Source organism: Haliotis rufescens, unplaced genomic scaffold, assembly GCF_023055435.1.
Source record: "Haliotis rufescens isolate VD_foot unplaced genomic scaffold, xgHalRufe1.0.p SCAF_40, whole genome shotgun sequence".
Taxonomy (NCBI): domain Eukaryota; kingdom Metazoa; phylum Mollusca; class Gastropoda; order Lepetellida; family Haliotidae; genus Haliotis; species Haliotis rufescens.
Window position 1 is genome coordinate 1,351,695 of NW_025964113.1, and position 21,749 is coordinate 1,373,443.

Below are 21,749 nucleotides of genomic sequence, written 5' to 3' on the forward strand. Positions count from 1 at the left end.
TCAGTCCACGGGGTTCCGACTCATCCGGAGAAACATGCAACTGGCTGTAAATGCCTCAATGTCTGATTACTCCGTCCAATGGCAACCACACTTAGAAAACAAATATTTGAGATGTTTCCAGAAGCTAGATTGAAGGATGATGGAGATGCCTTGCACTTTGTTCCTTCCTCATTAACACACTGTGTTCTTATCTCCGACTGCCTCTCTACAATCTGTTTCCAGTTCACAGACACACCAAGCTTACTCTCCACCCAAGACAAGTCGACATGTTCGCGTGTGCAACTCTTATAAACATTGCCTATTTCCATGTCCAACGTTACGCTATACCCTACAGTAAATCAACTTACCCAACCTCCAAATGTTGTTTCTGAATGCATACCTGCACCTGTGTTTAAAGTCTTAATTAAGAACACGTACATATATCTTAATTAAATCACATGGTCTTCAACCATAAACATGTTTATTATTTCTGTCAGTTTGACTACCTGCCAGATATGATAGTGAGGAAGGGATATAACTATGACTGAATAGTTTATAAGCTTCACCATCGTAAACTGTAAATAAACTCCTTACAGCGATTTAACATTTATGCCACGTAGTTCCTGTTGAAAGGTTTATTGGTTACACGACAAAAGCAAGGAAGACCTCAAAACACTGTGTTGTGAAGTTTTCACAAACAAGTCAAGGTCATTAACTGAAGGTCAATGAAACGCAGCCAACTGGAGATTGCGAAAGAAATTATACAGCAATGTACATGATAAAAAAGATATGCAAGTGTCCCTTCTGAACGTGATTAGATAATTAATAACAGACATTTCCTGACTGGCTTGATAAAATACCAACTCATAAGGACGGCTGCCAAGAAAGTTTGCGAGGATCATGTACCCTTGCACCATTATTGTGGAATTTCAACATTTAATTTCATCAACACAAATTTACAACATAAAGTCTGTCTAGCTGTATATTTTAAATCAGAAATAATGACAATAAAATTTTAGAAGAGAGAAATAAATTGTGTACTAAAAGATTTCGCAGACCATATATTAGTCTAAGACCGGTGAAGTCGACACCTTTACTTAACCAACAAAGACACCAATGAACGAAAAAATGACTGTTTTACCTGTCGGGAAAAAGCAAATCAATAAAAGTTTTTATTTTCAACCAAATAAACTTAACGATATGAGGCTGCACTTGAACGCGTCCAGATGAGCGTCTGTGAGCACAATACCAAATTGATGTGTTTTTGGCAAGCACGGAGGGAGCTGGCTGTAAATTGGCTGCCGTGATGACCAGCTATGATTGGTACGGAGCAAGTCAATCTCCGTTATTGTTCGTATGGCAGAGTCTTCAAAGATGTTGCAACGTGGTTCATTGAGTAAAGAGTTCATTATGTGTGAGAATAGATCTTGCAGGATAGGTCTAATTATTGTTGGGGTTTCACATGCACCTAGTCATCACTCACATTAGCTGTATTTACAGCTCTCAATTTTAATACATATTGGAATGAAATGTAGCTTAACTCATCCTTACTGAAAACGTTGGATTAATAATCTAAAATAACGTAGCTTCTATTAGATTATTGACAAATCATCAAGTTATTGAAAGTTACATATTTACTTTTTCAAGTTATTAATTGATTCATAACTATTTCATCATATGAAACAAAAAATCATAAATCGACCATAAACGCCCTACACATTTATTCCCCAGCTACCAGTATTGATTGAAGGAGGAATAAATTTCAAAGCAGTTTCCCTGGTGTATTTCAATAACCTAATCTTAGAAGAATGTCTTTGAAATATATAACTGACCCAAATCAGTGAATTCATGTATCAACCGATTTAAATGTTTATTTTAAGAATGAACCTGCTATAATTTTGCAAATGCACAATAAAAAGATTTAAATTCTGTATTTGATAGATATGAGGCTTTTAAACATCTATCTGGATTATTGTTTCAAAACGTTATTTTTAGAAAATATAATCTTAAATTAAACTGAAAATATTTGTTTAATTTGTTATTTTGACTCTGGCCTCATGACCATGAAAATATGTAACACAAAATCTTAAATTTGTCAAGAAAATCTGTAACACAAAATTTTAAATTTGTGGGGCCTAATGAATAAATATTGATTGCTCCATCAGGGGCGGGCAGGTAGCCTAGTGGTCAAAGTGTTTGCTCGTCACACCAAAGACCTGGGTTTGATTCCAAACATGGGTACAATGTGTGAATCCCATTTCTGGTGTCCCCTGCCATGATATTGCTGGAATATTGATAAAAGCGGCGTAAAACCATACTCACTCACTCACTGATTGCTCACTCACTCACTTACTCACTCACTCACTCACTGAGTGCTCAATCAGGCCACAATAAGGACTGGGGCATGGATCTCCTAGCTGTGTTACACTGACATTCACAACCATTATTACTGAGTCCAACAGATAGTTCCTCGTGGAACTTTGGTATCTTTTCCCTCTGGCTGAAATCTCCCTGACGTTGGCACCTAATCTCCCGATCTTGCCGAGTCTGTATCTCCTGTTTACCAATTGGTGCCATTACCTTTATGATATTAACTGTCAAAGCCTGCATAGATGAATGATGTGATCTTGTGGCCTATCGGTAGGCATAAAAGAATAGATCTCATTCCTATGCATAAACATCAAACATTGATAACAGTATGACTCTCATTGCAGTTAATGTTGAGACTTAAACTTGATGGAAATGTATCTTAACAACACTAAGGCAAAGAATTATTAAAGAATGAAACCACTTTTACAAACTGTGTTATTTTAAGATTTCTTTCGGGTGGAATTTTAATGTCAAATCAGCCAATAACAAATAGAACTTCTTTAACTGCTTCCAACAACAACAACAACAACAACAACAACAATAATAACAATAACAACAATAATAACAATAATAACAACAACAACAACAACAACAATAATAATAATAAGTGACAAAACCCTTCCCATATTCACAAAAAATCTTGATTGTACTTTTCCGACTATATCCGCGAGCACCTCAAGGTAGTACTCTTTTTTAAACTAAACAAACCCAACCCAACAAATCCTCTATAGGCCTATACACGATATTTCAATAATTTTTACTTTAGCTGCAATTGTTTTTTTAGATATAACTTTGTCGGTTAACATATACAGAAAAAAGGGTACAAATTGTTTTTTTCATAAAATTGAATGAAGACTACAAGCTTAAGTTTTGCAAGTAACCTACAAAACAGGCAGAAAATATACATGCAAACAAGAAACATTTGTGATTGTGATAAAGTTGGCTTTTGTCATCACACATGAGGAAGCATCTTACCTCTAGCTTTGCTTCGGTCCGTGGCCGTGGAATCCTGGGATAGAAAGGAACTGTCTGGACTTGTGACGTTGCTCTCCTCCATAACAGCTGTGAAGCAAGTACAACAATCACCACTCGTCATCGATACACCGTAAAATATAGTTCCTCATTTGAGCTATAACCTCATCATATACCCATTGCGCCCATCAACAACTTTCCATCTCTCTTTCTTATCACGCATTTGTCAGTAGAACTGTGAGTGTTTATAATGCCAGGGAAAAACTTTCACAAAACTGGCAAGTGTCCTTCAAAAGCAACCAGATCAAGCACAATCTGCTTCGGAGGCCAAGAATTACCAAACACCTCAGCATTAGAAACAGGGTGAAATACAATCAGGACTTTAGGAAGCAATTTCCATCATCTGCCCGATATAAACTTCTATTTCCTGTGAAAGAAGGGGAATTATACAGAGAATCGGGTAGTCCATTTTGCAGCTTCAGAGGCAGATGATACTCTGCCCAATTGGTTTTCAATTACTTAAGTCTAATCAGGTGCCGGGCTGAGCTAGCTCCACGATGCACCAGCATTTGTGGACATGGATTTCAGGGGACGATGTACGACAGAGCCAGTACTAAGCCTATCCTCGTGGCCACAAATCAATTCTCGCAAAATGTGGATTGTAATTTGGTGGCTGTGTGGGCCAATGATACTGCACTTAGACATAAGGCTTTCCACATTCAAATGTATTTCATGCCGATAAAAAATCCATTCTATTATGAAAAGAGGGGATGGAAATAATCTGTGAGTGACGTTTCATCAGTAAATCCAATTGTATGGGAAAGTCTACATTGAAGGAGACATTTAATGATATCAGGGAGGAGAGTTTGGGGCCTAACGCAACTTTTATAGCCAGGTTACAGGTCACAGTTTCCCCGACAAACACTCCTCAGTAGCATCACTTGCTGTGGACACTCAGGGTGATTGTGTTTCTCACATTGCCAGCTCTTCTGTACAGGAGAGAAATAAGTGGCTTGTTCTGTCTCTTTAATGGCAACATTGTGTGCTTGATATTTTCTTTCTGATCTTTACACAAGAAAAATGTTTTTTAATATTGATTTTTTTGTGTACCCTACTGCAACCTGCTCCCTATGTTTGTTTGTTTTCTCATTTTTTATACTGTAAAGATTAAGGTATTGGTATTCACTGTACTTAGGTACTCATATTCATTGTACGGTTATTGATATTCACTGAACTGAAGTATTAGTATTCACTGTACCAAGGTATTGTATTCATTGTACTGAGGTATTGTATTCATTGTACTGAGGTATATATATTCACTGTACTGAGGTATTGGTATTCACTGTACTGAGGTATTGGTATTCACTGTACTGAGGTATTGGTATTCATTGTACTGAGGTATTGGTATTCATTGTACTGAGGTATTGGTATTCACTGTACTGAGGTATTGGTATTCACTGTACTGAGGTATTGGTATTCACTGTACTGAGGTATTGGTATTCATTGTACTGAGGTATTGGTATTCATTGTACTGAGGTATTGGTATTCACTGTTCTGAGGTATTGGTATTCACTGTACTGAGGTTTTGGTATTCACTGTACTGAGGTATTGGTATTCATTGTACTGAGGTATTGGTATTCATTGTACTGAGGTATTGGTATTCACTGTACTGAGGTATTGGTATTCACTGTACTGAGGTATTGGTATTCACTGTACTGAGGTATTGGTATTCATTGTACTGAGGTATTGGTATTCACTGTACTGAGGTATTGGTATTCATTGTACTGGGGAATTGGTATTCATTGTAAGGGTATTGGTATTCATTGTACTGAGGTATTGGTATTCACTGTTCTGAGGTATTGGTATTCATTGTAAGGGTATTGGTATTCATTGTACTGAGGTATTGGTATTCATTGTAAGGGTATTGTATTCATTGTACTGAGGTATTGGTATTCATTGTACTGAGGTATTGGTATTCATTGTAAGGATATAGTATTCATTGTACTGAGGTATTGGTATTCATTGTAAGGGTATTGTATTCATTGTACTGAGGTATTGGTATTCATTGTAAGGATATTGTATTCATTGTACTGAGGTATTGGTATTCATTGTAAGGGTATTGTATTCATTGTACTGAGGTATTGGTATTCATTGTACTGAGGTATTGGTATTTACTGTTCTGAGGTATTGGTATTCATTGTAAGGGTATTGGTATTCATTGTACTGAGGTATTGGTATTCATTGTACTAGTATTGTATTCATTGTACGGAGGCATTGGTATTCATTGTACTGAGGTATTATATTCACTGAGGTATTGGTATTCATTGTACTGAGGTATTGCTATTCATTGTACTGAGGTATTATATTCACTGTACTGAGGTATTGGTATTCACCATACAATGGTATTGGTGTTTCAGGATTGGTGTCACCCAGTTGTTTTAAGTCCGAGTGATTCCCACTGTTGCAGGGCTCCAATACATCAGGGGTTCCAGTGACATTTCAATGTTAAAAAAGTGTTGTTGTTTTCCAGAAGAAAATGTCAATCATACTTACTTCTGATTTACTTAACTTCAAACAGAATTAAACTTCTTAATGTAACCTATAATGCAGGCCTCAATAGATATCAATATATATCTAGAGCAGTTCTGATTAAACTGCCAACTTCATGACCAAAAATCAAAGACAATATATTTTTGTACAGTTCCTCAATGCTTCCAATAAGACAATATATTCATTTTTTCCCAATGCCTCTATATTCTATTACATTTCCTGGATGTCTCAGAAAAATCAATAAGAACCTTCCCCTGTGAATCTTAAATAACCACAGCAAAGAAAAGCGAAATTGTTGACATCAAACTTGCATTCATCGCCTTTCCAATACTTCACAGCCAACATACAAATGATTCTCTCAACAGTGATGTAGTCGACCATGGTGTGCTCGGTGTCACAGGCATTGATGGATAGTTCCCTAGGGGGTGGAATGTCCTGGGGCGAGGTTCTCGGCACCACAGGTCCAGAACCGTCTCAATCACTGAGGAATGAGGATCTGGTTCTTACAAGGTTGGTTGGTTTGTTGTTTAACGCTGCACTCAGCAATATTCCAGCTTTATGATGGCGGTCTGTAAATAATCGAGTCTGGACCAGACAATCCAGTGATTAATGTCATGAGCATCAATCCACACAATTGGGATACGATGACATACATCAACCAAGTCAGCGAGCCTGACCACCCGATCCCGTTAGTTGCTTCTTACGACAAGCAAAGTCGGCTTTTACAGCAAACATGGGTTGCTGAAGACCTATTCCACCCCGGATCTTCATGGGTCCGTTCTTACACGGACTGAGCTTGCTGTGTGTGTATCACTGTACCCAGACAGCATGAACCCGACACTCATACTCTCAACCACTGGTTTCTCCAGGCAAGAATAACTTACACACAGTAATATTGTTAATCCTGCATAAAACAACATACACTCACTCACAGATGAGACATACCTTTCTGTGATGACAATGACTTCCTCGTCTTCAACGTCTCCCACTCCTGAAGTTTCTTAATGTACTCGTCGGAAACACCCGTTGCTGGAATAACAAGTATGCTATCAAAATAGGGATGAAATAAAACATTTAAACGAGAACCTCGTGTGATGCTGATGCTTCATGATACTCTTCCTAATGTAGCTACAATATTGCTAAATACACCATAAAACCAAACACTCGCTCAATAGGCATCAGCAGGACTGCTAAAAATATCCTGAATACACTAATAAATTCATAATTAATATCCTTAATTCAATTGGACCACATGCACTTGTTCAGTATAATTACTCTGCCTGGCAACATGCTTTTACATGGGAAAGCCAAGTACTCTCCAGACTCAGGAGTTTATTTATAGAGTCCAAATTATTTTTCTTGAAAGGTATGATATCGGAAAACCATGGTAACATGCTGATAAAACCCTTCTGACTTTTACACAACCCTTATAAATGATGTCAGACAAATGTCATACTTCAAATGTAAACTGACCAGATTTATCATGCACTGCAGACATGCACTTCAGCTATTCAAAAACTCGTTTATCAAATATTTAGTTCAAATAAAGAACTTTCTCAATAAAATTATTTTGCACATTACTTCCTCCAAAAATGGAATCCAGTTGATTAAATACCTGTTGATTTAAATTTTCTTTTATTTGCATTTTGTAAACACAATTTGTTCTGATTAAATTCTTTTGCAAAATTTACCATAAATCTGCATATAAAGTTCAAAATGTCATTTAAACATCTCTTTCTTAATCAAATGAATCTAATTTTCTATACCTCATTTGCATGTTCAGTACTGGTACATTTTATAAAGTGATAGAAGCAATCAATGTTATTGGCATAGGTAACATTATTTTCAACTGCTTGAAATCTAACAAAAGTCTGGAACGCTAAAATGAAAATATTATCACTTGCATGCACCTTTTAAATAAATACTTAATGACAAACAGGTTATCCAGTTAACAGAAATTGACTGTATACCAGGATTTGAATGTTTTATGTAATATGCTCAAGCAGAATTAGTCTCTCAAACAGACTTTACAAAAAATATTAAGTCTACAATAATTTAGCAAATCTAGATTTCTAGAGATTCTCCTGGCTCCTTCCTATTACATGTTAAAAGGCAATTTTCCAAAACATGTTTTAACCTATTGTTAGCAGAATAGGAAGAAAAAGACACAGATATATAATATACAATATTTGCCATATTAATCTTAGTAATAGTAACTGCAATAATGATATTTAATAATGCCACATACTAAGCCCAAAAATGTACATCACAGTCTGTATATTATGTATATTAGAGGTGTTTTTTTTACAGAAAATACAGGAGTACCTAGTAACTATGATCAAATTTTTTTAGCTTCATCATTGTTTAAACTAGTTAGCTTCACCAAAGTGGTAAACGACAGACCTGCATCCCTTCGGGCTTTCCTCCCACCCCAAGCTGACACATTATAAGTTAACTGGAATATTGTTCAAAGCGGCATTAAACCCAACTCACTCACTCACTCACAAATCTGAGTTTGTTCTCACACGCTCAATCGCTGTCAATATAGTTATATTGTGTACATTTAAATAAACTTTCTAAGCGTCCAGGGCACATATTACAGCAAATACAGTACCCTTAAAACCGACCAGTAAACATTTCTTCACAGACATCAACCATCAAAGAAGCATACTACCTTATATCCTCAACTTACATCTCAACTCAAAGATTCTTGTTTGTTTACCACAATAATTAGTATCAGTATTGTGAATATCAGTATCCTGACTACAACGTGGCCATCAGGTGCAGGCAGCTGAAGTTAGTTAAAGGGGTACACCTTGTGCTAGTTAGGCTGGGATAGTTTGTTTCATGCTTCTATTTTCAGTCACTATGAACACGTGCCTCCTGTAGTATGATATAACCTTTGCAACTTTGCAGCTCAGTGGAGTATTGTCTCTATTGTTCCCAGCAAGTAAAGCATAACATAACTTTCCTAAACCAAGCCCATTTTTGTTTGTTTGTTTGTTTGTTGTTTAAAGCCACACACAACAATATCCCAGCTATATCATGGCGGTCTGTAAATAATCTAGTCTGGACCAGACAATCCAGTGCATCGAAATATGCAATTGAAAATGATGACATCCATCAACCAAGTCAGCTAGCCTGACCACCCAATTCTGTTAGTCGCCTCTTACAGCAAGCATGGGTTGCTGAAGACCTATTCTAATCCGGATCTTCACGGGGGAGACAAGCATGGGTTGCTGAAGACCTATTCTCTACCTACATCTTCACCAGTCACCATCCCAAATTTAGTTTGTTTCAAGTGAGCCTCAGGGCATTCACAAAGATATTTGTATGTGCCCTTGGAATTTGAGTGTGCCAACCAATTTTTGTTGGTTTGTTGTTTAACGCTACACTCAGCAATAGTCCAGCTATATGACAGTGGTCTGTAAATAATCAAGTCTGGACCAGACAATCCAGCATGAGCATCTATCCACACAATTGGAATATAATGACATGCATAAAGCAAGTCAGTGAGTCTAACCACCAGATCCCGTTAGTCGCCTCTTACTTCAAGCATAGTTGCCTCTTAAGGCAAGCATGGGTTGCTGAAGATCAATTCTAACCCAGATCTTCACAGGTAGTGCCAACAAGAAGAATACTTTTGATCCATCTTCAAACTTGGTTTTGTCATTTATCCTGAACTTGGTTTCACATTGTACCCATGTGGGGAATTGATCACAGGTCTTTGTCGCGACATGTGAACATTTGAACCACTGCCCTATGAACTAGATAATAAACAGTTTAATAAAATGAATAGTACATATAGTTTGCCCCTTCCATTCAGTTGAAATTGATGACATCCTATTCCACTTCTCAATCCCCAGGTTTATTTGATGAATGATACTGTGCATTAAGCATATTCATCCGTTCGCTGTATATGTAGGTCCAGATTACTTTTGAAAAAAACCCATTCATCACTGTCTCCGTTTAATGCACATCATAACTAAATAAACTTGGCCAGTGAGATAATAGTGAAGACACTCAAATGCTTCAGATATATTTTCAATGTCAAGTCTAGACAATAACACCCTGAAACCTGTTTCCATTCAAAGAAGAGTGTATTATTTAATCTTCTTAGTTGCTGGATCTTGTTCTAACCAAAGACACCATTGGCTGTCAAACTAGTAAAAAGTTCTTCAAAATTGATGCCCTGGTAAGAGCGTGATGCTTATTCTATTTCAACTGTAAAATGGAAACTGTCATTTCACTAAAACGCTTGCTTGAAAGCAGTAGTGCATGGGGCATTCCTCCTGACAAGGTGATGATGTGCGTTTCAACGTTGAGGATGTCAAATTTCTGTCCTGAGGTTCCACAGCTGGGCACCAGTGTCAAAATGTTTAATGAAGCAACACTTTGATAAAACCACATCGATTTTTCATAAACACACAAGTGACAAACCTGAATCAGGGGGAAAAAAACTCAACTGAACTAAACACTTCAGGTCTTAACAGATCTGAAGAATCAAGGGTCTTTGTCTTCTTGTTTGGTATGAGGTTACGGACAGGTTTTTTTTCTTGAATGGTTCTCTGTCTGGGGAAATATTCCAGTTTTTGATTAAAGAGCCTACGCTTTACACTCAGTGGCAGGTTTGACAAAGCATATAATGCTCTCAGGAAGGAAAGTCATATTGTATTTCACACGAAGAAGATACAATTATTCATAAATACTTGATTAATAATGATTGATCCTGATCAGAATACCACTCTACCCTTGCTATTCTTAAAACAGAACCTAGATATGCCTCACCTTGCCATTCTATGAGAGATGGTCTATCTTATTGCATAAATAGCTGTGTAATATTTATTTATGCTGCAGTCATAATATTCTGGCACATTAGTAACAATGAAATAACAATTAATTCAATATGCCACAGCCTTTGAACTTAAGCAAACCATCTGGTATATGATAGATGTATTGGCCATTTTCCCTTATAAATATCCTCAGATTAGTAAGTGTTTGTTTGTTTGATGTCTAACGCCATACTCTGCAGTAAAAAAGCCATATGATGGTGGTCTGTGAATATTCATTGAGGGAGTGAGGGAGTGAGTTGGGTTTAACGCCGCTTTTAACATTATTCCAGTTATATCACGGCGTGTCAGCTTAATGTGGGAAGAAAGCCCGAAGTGATGGAGGTCTCAGATGTTTACCACTTCGGTGAAACCTACGAGCACGGGTATGGTGCTGACAAACCTAGAAACATAATAGGGCCGAACCGGGATTCGAACCCACAATCATAGGTTTCTGGCATGCCCAAGGGATGCAACTCTGCACAGCCAATAGCGGCGCCTTAGACAACTTGGCCACCCGTGCCCCCCAGGTTTTATGACATCACTTCTAGTGTAAGAAACATGTTCAAAGTAAGATGACTTCAAATATGCATTGCCGGTTTAATGACTTCACTTCAGTTTTGAGAAACCACATCATGAAGTACTTCTGTAAAACAGAGATTACCATGCTAAACTAGTTCACTAAAAAGTTATAGGCACTTCCTGTTTGATGGCCTTGACTTTCAATTTCAGCCAATCACATGGCAAATGTACATCAAGAATCAGCTTCATCTTATAAAGATCACTCCCAATCTTTCAGATTGCAGCCCGAACCTAAGGATGCCATGAGCTAAGTTTCTTTGACAACGAAGTGGTTAGGCTTTGAATGGCATTCAGAAGTGATACACATAAGAAAGAGAATTTATGGATGTATGGGTAACATACATCAGTAACTTTTTGGAGATTATGCTCACTCCTTCCTCATGTGAATGAAAAGGATGAAGGAGTGAGCTTATACTCCGAAACATTGTGTTCCTCAAAAACAACAACTTGACATCCATAAATTTTCTCTCTAGCAAAGCGACTCACAAGTTTTAGTTAAAACCAATCTTCAGTGTGACCTTGACCCTTGACATTACGGATCAATATTTCAAATAAAAATCTTCAACAGCAATAAAAAAACATTGCTTGGTTTAAAAAAAGCAAAGTTGTGTGGTGTTCAAATTCTGACCAAACCCTAAAACACCATATTTTTAACAATCACAGATCAATTAAATCGGATTCAGAGTAACTGCCATGGCTTCTGAAGAGATATTGATGCCAAGGGGCTGACCGTTTGATATGCTGGGTAGGGCATGAAATTATGTATTGAGACCAGATATTTTTTCAGGTACAGCTGCAAAACCAGACATCTTTTAATTAAAACTATGAGCCAAAATAATTTTTCTAAAAAACAAACTGCAACAATGTAATTTTTGTGGCAGACAATTTCTTTTTTTCTCAGCAATATGAAACATTATTATTTTTTACTAGAATTTTCGAGGACAATAAATTATTTTTCAAAAAGATCCCATGCCTAGAACATCAAATGGTCGGTCCTTAATAGTTATTAGAGGAATACCCTTTTCAATTTCTAAATCCTGCGACTATGTTTAAAATAATGATATGCATTATACATAAGTTCCATGTCCAATGTGGTTGTCCAGTTTACTTGTGAAAAAGTACATCACAAGATATCTTTGCAAATAAAACATGATTTCTAAGTGTGCCCTTATCTTAACCATGTCAATTGGCAGTTGCTTACAAGAAGTTTCTAACCCTGACACCACTGGGATAGTGACACCTAGTTATTGCAGTTGTATGTGGTGAAAACGTAAGTTCACTTTCCAGGGAATACAAGAATAATACTTTTCAGATTATATTTAGTTTCACAATTTTTATAAAATGTCTTGCCAGGTGAGGTAAAATGGGACTTAACGTCACGACCAAGATTATTTCGCTCACATAATAAGTATGTGGCTGATTGTACTAGTCCAGACTTATGCCAGTTCTAAAGTGTCAGCCTTTTGAGATACCATGCAGCAGGTTTAACATGGATACCCTAATCAGACACATCATACTCGGAGCCAGCCTGTCCATGGTTTATCCACTAATGCTGAATGGTAACAACAAGTACCATCTTAATGTCCTTTGATTGAAGTGGACTGGGGATCGAACAGCTAACCTTTCACTCTCCGGGCAGACGCTCTATCCACTACATCATGGAGAGGGCAACAGGTAAGTAGTAAGTCCCACGGTAGCCAGTCTACACAACAGTCAGATGTCTCCACTTCCTGATGTTTTTTTAGCATGGTGGTCAATTTTCTGCCTCATAAAAAAGCAGTTATCCATGCCTAGTTTGCTTTTAATGAGGATTCATCACACTTTGTCTTTGATGTTCTTAAAGTTCTTCCAAGAAACACCTGTGATACAAATCTGCTATAGATTTTGTAAATTGAACACAACCCCCATTTGTCACAGCCCTTCATAAATACTGGGTACCTATCACACTGGGAACAATGCATACTCCGCCTTCACTGCGGGGAAATGCAACAGCACTGAAGGAAATGGTTAAACAGGATTTTAACTTCAAATATTTTCAAACAGTCAGCATTAAATCAAATAACTTGAAATGTACAAAAATCATTAACAAGGTTGTTACTTCCATTTGAGAGACCGTATGATGAGGCCGATATGACATTACCGTATCCCCACCCAAAATGGTATGGGTTTTGCAATACAAGATGGCCGCCCCCACGAAAACACCATCACTTTTTGTTTTCAATCTGGAATCCTTATTCAAAGTTCATTTTTGATTAGATAAAGCATACATATTTGAAGGTAAGAAATTGGTATGCAGGTTTAAATAAAACTTGATGATTTGTCACCAATCGGATATGTATAAGTGCCTTTTAAAACCTACGGTGCACATCGGCAGACTTTTCTATCAGGATGAACCATAGCCTCAAGTAGTGATACAGAACAACTAATAATAATAATAAATGGTTGAGGGGATATAGTAAACACAGCTATCATGGTAAACTGTACAGAACCCTATATTTCTTTATTCATAGCTGATAATTAGATACAGTACAAATCCACCTTTTACCAAAAAAATCAGATGAACCAAAAATCAACTTATAGTGTCCTTATATCCAATTTTTCGAACATATCATAAACATGCAATATAAATAGTGTGTTAATTATTTACAATCTTCATTACTCTCCTTAAGAAATTGGTTATTCTAATGAAAACCAGTAATATACAGTACATACACATTATACCCGAATCACTTCTTTGAATAAACACTCATATGAAACCAATGCCAAATGGTGGAATTATTTAATACAAACCTTTCAAATCAAACTCATACGCATGTGTAAGAAGTGAATAATTTTCCACTAAATATTCCATCATATAAAAGTAATTCTACATGGTGGACTAGTTCCCCAGCTATACACCTGCTGTATGGCATCCCAGCTTTGCAATGCCTATCGGCCATCACTTTGATAAATCTCCACTTTAGATTACAGAACTGCACTCAAGTCCCCAGCACGCTTCTTCCCTTAAAGAATACACATCCTCCTATATGCTTCATTGAAAATTGATCAGACACATCCCATTTCAAGCTTCTTTGAACATCCCTAAGCTGTGGGCGAAATCTGCATCAAAGATCCTCATGGCTTTAGAGACATGAGATTGCGACACCACTTTGTTCTCTGCAGAACTGTTTGGTTTCCAGGAAGTGAGGGACTTTCTATACCAGGTTATATTGAATAGGGAAGGGTACATTTCTACCGGAATGAGAAAATAGCAATTTCATCTGATACTTCCTATAATAACTTTCAACAAGTATAGGCTCCAACATTTTGTCAGGTTGAGAGTGTCTTTGTACAATGGTTAGGAGCGTCTGGATATTGATTCTGGAAATGCTGGCACTTCACAAGGAGAATTAAATGGGTATGTTATTATCAAATAACATGGGAAAAGTCACCACAGGTTTGATTTTATGAAGTATAATTTCTTACTGGAATAGAATAATAATTACAGAACACTTTCTGTACAAGGTTCTAATGAACTGAAGAAGCAGCTTCATTCATCTAATTTCGTTCCCATAAATCTGGACATACATCTTTTAATGCCAATTTTTTAGCTTCTCAACAGTAAGTTAAGGATGAACTACTTAAAGTGTCTCCACATTGCACAGAAAATGAACTATTATGGCCAAACAAGTTTCATTTTTTTGTTTTACAGATTAAAATGCATAGCATTATAGACAATCTACTAGTCTGTCTTACAGACCCTGATACAAATATATATCAAATACAGCCCATGTAAGTCTATAATGTTTGGCAAGTCTAGATTACTGCAGTATCAGTATCTGAAAACGAAGAGAGTCACTGGGCTCCCTTTCATTATATTTTTATTAAGATAACTGAACAACTGTTTTTTTCTGTACGATATGTTCATTTCAGAGACTAGATGTTAGTCTAACAATATATTAGTGAACCTAAATGGACTTCCAGTCTGATTATATTTCTAGTGGTCTGACCGTCTGAGTAAAGACATGACGACTTTCAAACAGAAAGTCACCATGCCGATAGCTGTCATATTAAGGTTTAAAACAGAAAGTTGGCATGACGATAGCTACTTTAATAAGATTTAAAGCAGAAAGTCCCATGACTCCAGCTTGCTTCAAGAGAAAGTTATATGCACTTCTAGTATAATGACATCACTTCAGGTTTGGGAAAACGTGATTAGACATTAGATATATAGAGGATATTATATGAGTGTACATGTCATACTATGTTTATGACATGAGTGTCTAAATTCCAGTATTTCCAGAGCGGGAGAAATACCGGAAATAAAGCATGAGTGTCGTGAATATTCCAGAGGATCGAACATGTAACCTTTGTATATGTAGCCAAGTAAGTGTACAACCAGGCTACAGAGCTGCTGATAAATCACAATGCTTTTAAGAATGTCTTTTTCAAGTACCCGTATGCCAGCAACAGATATTTTACACCCGTTTCCTAAGGTTCATGGAAAGTATGTGTGAGACATAAAAATGTTGATAAATATTGTTTTAAGTTGGGTTTTTTTCAGTTTATAAGTTAGATAAAACACTTACAATCGGGTTTTTATGAGATTTAAAACCCTCATCCTTGGGATAACACCTTGGGGCTGATGTCCCTCAGTTTTTATCCCTGGGTTTCGAATTTTAAATCTTATAAAAACCCTCTGACATGTTTTTAGCTACACATAAAATGTAATGATACAAACAAAATGGATGAACTGACAAATTAACAAACCCGAAAACAACATATTTTGTTCTGGCTAGGCCTACTGATAGCAACCACATGCTTTAATTGAATATTCTTTAACCAAAACTTATATGCTATCCTTACCAAGCAACGCTGCCATGTCTCCTGGACTTCCTGAGGGCAGAGAGGGTCTGGTGGGCGACGTCTTCCCCACGCCGAGGGTAGGTGGGGACTCACTACAGCTCTTGGAGCCACGTTGCCGAATCGCTATGGGGGACGTACGTGGGGTTGACCGACTCATCACACCCTCTCCGAACTGGTCACTACGTAAATGTTCATCAAGTGCTTCCGCGTCTGCTTCGGAACACTCGCTCACATCTAAGTCGCCTTTTTTCTTTTTCTTTAAACTATCTTTCCTAGTATGAATCATATCTTTCACCCTTCCCCAGGGTGTTTTATGTAACTTCTTAGAGTCTCTATCACTAGATTTAGTTGTGGAAGCATCATCATCCTTGAGTGTGGAGTCTGATTCTGTACCTTTGTAGCTCGAGGAGCGACGTAGTCGCCCTGCATCCGTAGCGTCCATGTCCTCATCCTGACTCTCACCAAGAGTCGGACTTGACTGACGCCGTGGAAGTGGGATGACTTTCAGAAATTGCTCCCCTTCTTTCACACTCTTAAGTTCTATAATGGTGTTTACTTCCTCACTCATCTGAGATGCTCCACTTTCTTTGCGACTTTCATGTTGGTCGATCCAATCTTGTGGACCCATCCAGATATCGGTTGTAAGATCAAGTTCCCGATCTTCGGTCTGATTGGGAGATTTGCTTGGACTCGGGGGTTCAGCAGAGGATGTGGATGTCCGCGGATGTCCATCCACATCCAGACTGCTACTCACCCCTGAGTCCAAGGATCTGCCATCCATGACCCGATGGCTCGGGGGACTGAGTTCTTGTGGCGAGCCCACAGAGTGATATCTCACATGAGTTCCTTTTCCAAATTTAAAGCTAAAACCTAAATCTTCATATAGTTTTTGCCCTGTTAAAACTTTCTTAACTCTTGCCCATTTGGAACTCTTTGAGGATTTTGACTTTTGAGATTTGTGCCCAAAAAATCCTCTTGTGCCTTCTTTGCCACTTTTTGATTTGGTCAAGCCTCCTTTTCGATGACCATGTTCATCTCTTGTTTCATCCATGATCTCTGATGAAACATCTAAAGACCCTGTTGAAAAACTCCGCTTTTTCAGTGTCCCAGGTTTGGGTCTCTTAGGACTCTGATCAGATGATGATTCTCCATAGTCCATACTAGCGGCATCCTCAGCACTGGGCAGGCGGGGCCTGGATCTGTGGCCTCCACCTGAATCTTTTGACTCGGGATCAGTATTAGATTTCCTCAATTTCGGCTTAGCCTTTGAAGGTAATGAGCTATACCCAATGGGTAAGGCTTCATCTCCGAGTGATGTCTTGGCTTGGAGCAGGTGCTTGGTGCTCTCCAGGTAGGCACACTTCTTCTTGAGATGTGTGTTCTCGTCCCGAAGCTGTGCAAGCTGTTCCATGAGCCGGACCAGATTGTCCAGATGATCCAGTCCAACACTCTGCCGCAGGGTGCTGGGGCTGGGGGACCTCGTCTTCCGTGCTTTTGTCGGCAAGGCCTTAAACTGCTCTGTAAGTGATTTTTCTTGTTCTTCCAAAAATTCCATAACGTTTTCACTTGTTCTCTTTGGTGGCAGCTCCGCAAACTGCACTGTAAGCCTACTGCCAGGCTTTTCTGTTTCTTGTAATTCCTCCGTATGTCCGTTGGTTTCGGGCACACCCTGTTCTGATGTTTCTGTTGTTTCTGTTGTTTCTGTTGTTTCTTCTTCCTCTCCCAGTGGACTTGTGCTTCCACCCACAGTTGATGTAGTAGTAGTTTCTGTTGTTGTTGTTGTCGTTGTTGCTGGACCGGTAGTTTCGACAGTTTCATCTTCGGTTACGGTCACTATGCAGGGAACCGTGTCAGGGGGTTTAGTCATGGTAATGTTCTTCCGCTCTAGTTTGACAGCCGGTAGAACTTGGCGCTTTGTGTATTTCACGTCTACAACCAAATTATCATTATCTTTCCTGTAGGATGGCTCTTTTTCCATCTACTACTTGTACTGGTACTGCAAGCCTCAAACTGAAAAATAAATGAACTCGTGTTAGACAGCAAGAATGAAAATATGTAAGTGAGGATAACATATATGGATGAACAACTTCTTTATTATAATTAGGAGCAACATTTTGGTGTAGGTTCTAACACCTTTATGAAGCAAGCAAGAATGAAAATGCTTTTCACAGAGACAAATTTTACATGGGTAAGGGTGCTCCAGTGATCTGAAGCATTGCAATTCGCAGTAATGAGTAGTGTTCTGATCATGTGTTCTAGTGAGTGGGTGAGTTGGGTTTAACGCTGTTTTTATCAGTATTCCAGTTATATAGCGGCGTGTCAGCTTAATGTGGGAGCCCGAAGTGATGCAGGTCCCAGAGGTTTACCACTTCGGTCAAACCCACGAGCCACGGGTATGGTGCTGACAAACCTAGAAACATAATTGGGGGGAACCGGGATTCGAACCCACAATCATAAGTTTCTGGCGTGCACAAGGGATACAACTTTGCACAGTGGTGCCTTACACGACTGGGCAATCAGTGCCCCCTCATGTGTTCTGATTCAGACTCACCACAACTGGGATCCTTCCAGGTGTTTTCAGCAACACACCCCCATATTAATCGGTTTCACCACAGTGGTACAACCTGCATTACTTTGAGCTTTACTCCCACATTAGCTGAAGTTTTGTTTGTTTGTTGTTTAACGCAACTCAATATATATTCCAGCTATATGATGGCGGTCTCTAAATAATTGAGTCTGGACCAGACAAATTAGTGATTGACATCATGAGCATCAATTCACGCAATTGGAATATGATGACATGAACCAAGTCAGCGAGTCTGACCACCGGATCCCGTTAGTCGCCTTGTATGACATACGCTGAAGTACCATCATACAACTCATATACTGTCCAAAGTAGAGTAAGACCAAGTCATTCCAAATCTTACAGAAACAGCTTGCAAATCATCTTATATTGTGATCTTTAACTGACGACTTTGGACAAAAATGAACATTAACATCAATGTTTGTATTTGTTTCACTTAATCATGACATGGACTTAAATATCAATTGGGATACGATGACACGCATCAACCAAGTCAGTGAGTCTGACCACCTGATCCCGTTGATGACATGAAGATGCCCTAATTTGATCAACTCTTTCTCAGCATGCTTGTATCTCAAAGAACATATTTGAGTTATTTCCAATACTTGTCAATAGATTTCCTCACATGACAAATAAACAACAGTTAAGATCTGTATGTAAGATACCTTTCCTTAAAATCATGTTATACCTATACTGAAGAATCAAAAGATTTGATGAATGACATGAATGTAAAACTTAACTCGCAAAACAATCAGTATAATTCTGTTGCATATTCACTACACTGATACGAATGCTGTAAAATTAAAAAAACACCCACTGTGTTAATTCAAAGTAAACTTGATATTGTTTTAGGGGTGGTGGGTAACCTAGTGGTTAAAGCGTTCTCTTGCCATCCTGAAGACCTGGGTTTGTTTCCCTACATGGGTACAATGTGTGAATCCCATTTCTCGTATACCCCACGGTGATATTGCTGGAATTTTGCTAAAACTACATACTCACAGCACAAACTCACTAATATTGTTTACATACCAGGAGAAAATCATTAAAAAATAATTTTTTTAAATGAGAACATATTAATATAATTAATGAGGTAAGTACAAACAAAATGGCTCAATCAAAAGACACCATTAATAGACTTTTCCTGGTTGAAATAGTTCAAAGTTAAACGTAAAAGTTGTACTCTAAAAAGGTAAATCATCTTGAAAAACAGTCACAGCTCTGAATTAGGAAGTAAAGGACGAAAGAAAATGACCAACCGACCTGACCCATGGCTCCGTGTTGTTCACATGACTCAGATAACCCACAACAATTCCGACACTGTTCAATAGATTGCCAACCTTTGACATCAAACAGCTGATAAGTACTTTAAACTTACAGGTATGCAGGTATACATTGGCTGGCATTGACATTTTCTCCTTATTTACACCTATTACTGGACACTAAGTTAGGGACTAGTCTCGCTTCCCTGGCCACAAGCTTCAGTTTCCTTGTTGGCTGCAATATAGACATAATGTGAGATACCTGGTCACACTGTCATACCTCCCCTGGACGAACCTCTGCTGGGGTCAGGTGAGGTGACGAGGTCATGAGTCAGGTGTGGGTAGAACTCACATTGATGGGAATGTCTGATGGGGTGTGGCCGGTGGCTTAAGAGTGTGTAAGTGTGGGGTAGGGGTCGGGTTGGCGGGTTCAATGATTTGGGGGGTGGAGGGGGATTGTAGAGGGGGGTGTTCAGAGTTGGGTTTCGTGAATATTGTGTGTGGGTGGTCTAGGAGTGGGGGTGCAGGTGTGTGAGGGGGTGGGGAAGGAAAGGGGTGTCTAGGAGTGGGGGTGAAGGTGTGAGGGGGTGGGGAAGGAAAGGGGTGTCTAGAAGTGGGGGTGCAGGTGTGAGGGGGTGGGGAAGGAAAGGGGTGTCTAGGAGTGGGGGCGGCAGGTGTGTGAGGGGGTGGGGAAGGAGAGGGGTGTCTAGGAGTGGGGGTGCAGGTGTGAGGGGGTGGGGAAGGGAAGGGGTGTCTAGGAGTGGGGGCGGCAGGTGTGTGAGGGGGTGGGAAAGGGAAGAGGTGTCTAGGAGTGCAGGTGTGTGCATGTGGTAGATGAGATTTGTCTTTATTTATACAAAATTTCACAAAAATTATCTAGACAACATTATTATTGCCAATAGTTACACATGACATTTTACGCCATTTGGGAATGAAGATATCAACATTTCCCTAATATAAATATACTTGTCTCAATTTGAGACAGACATTCTCTGACCCCAAGTTCATTGTCAACTTTAACCAATTTGTTTTGCAAGTCAATATTTACCAAGTCATGTCCCTGAGAAAACCCCCTTCCTAGTCCTGACCCCAGAGGCCATGCCTAATTTACCAGTATCTGTAATGATGTTAGTCAAGCACCCTGTCCACAACACAGTGAGAAATATCTTTTTCAAGAAAACTCTTGTTATGGTGTCAGGACTCGACCCCCAACACAGGTCATTGTTTAATTTCTACACTATCATATGACACTAATTTTGACATTTGAAGGGTTCTCTGTTTTCTGCAACCCAACTAGTCCCATTGCTGAACTGACTGACTCAAGTATGTACTAAGATCGTGTTGTTCATAGCTCTGCCTATCACGGAGACTGTTACGCACAAGCTGATAGCACCACCATTAACATGCTTTACCTGACACTTTCAGGGTGATGTCAGCCTAAAGTTTATCATCGCCACTTTCTACGTTTTACTTTGAAATGAATTTACAACTTACACATCCGGTTTCATTACCAAGAATTAATGTTATGTAATCTATTTTTAATTATTTATTATTTGTTTATTATTTTTGTGCATCTAATTATCAAAGATCTGACAAAATTTACTTATCTAGCAATCACATATTATATCAAATTTCTTTTTCTTTTCTATAAAAATGGATGAAAAATAGGATTCAATTTATCATCCGTTCAATATATCATTAAGAGGAATAATCAAATAGTGGCAAAAATATCAAGTGTTTTCTTTTACTGTGAATGCCTTTGCTATTTTCCTGTTAGTT

At 38.4% G+C, this 21,749-nt stretch overlaps 1 protein-coding gene across 7 annotated transcripts in view; it reads right to left on the reverse strand.

The window, feature by feature from the left end:
* LOC124138210 (calponin homology domain-containing protein DDB_G0272472-like) overlaps positions 1-21,749 on the reverse strand; it is a 99,557-nt gene that overhangs the window by 29,722 nt on the left and 48,086 nt on the right. For all 7 annotated transcript variants that reach the window (XR_006861608.2, XR_006861606.2, XR_006861607.2 and 4 more), the window contains exons 3-5: positions 16,128-18,137; positions 6,817-6,900; positions 3,325-3,411 (exon numbers count right to left, since the gene is read on the reverse strand). Coding sequence is in view for 2 of the 7 variants with exons in the window: in XM_046504769.2 (XP_046360725.2) it covers positions 3,325-3,411; positions 6,817-6,900; positions 16,128-18,105 (2,149 nt within the window). In the remaining 5 variants the exon portion in view is untranslated. The remainder of the gene's footprint in view (positions 1-3,324; positions 3,412-6,816; positions 6,901-16,127; positions 18,138-21,749) is intronic.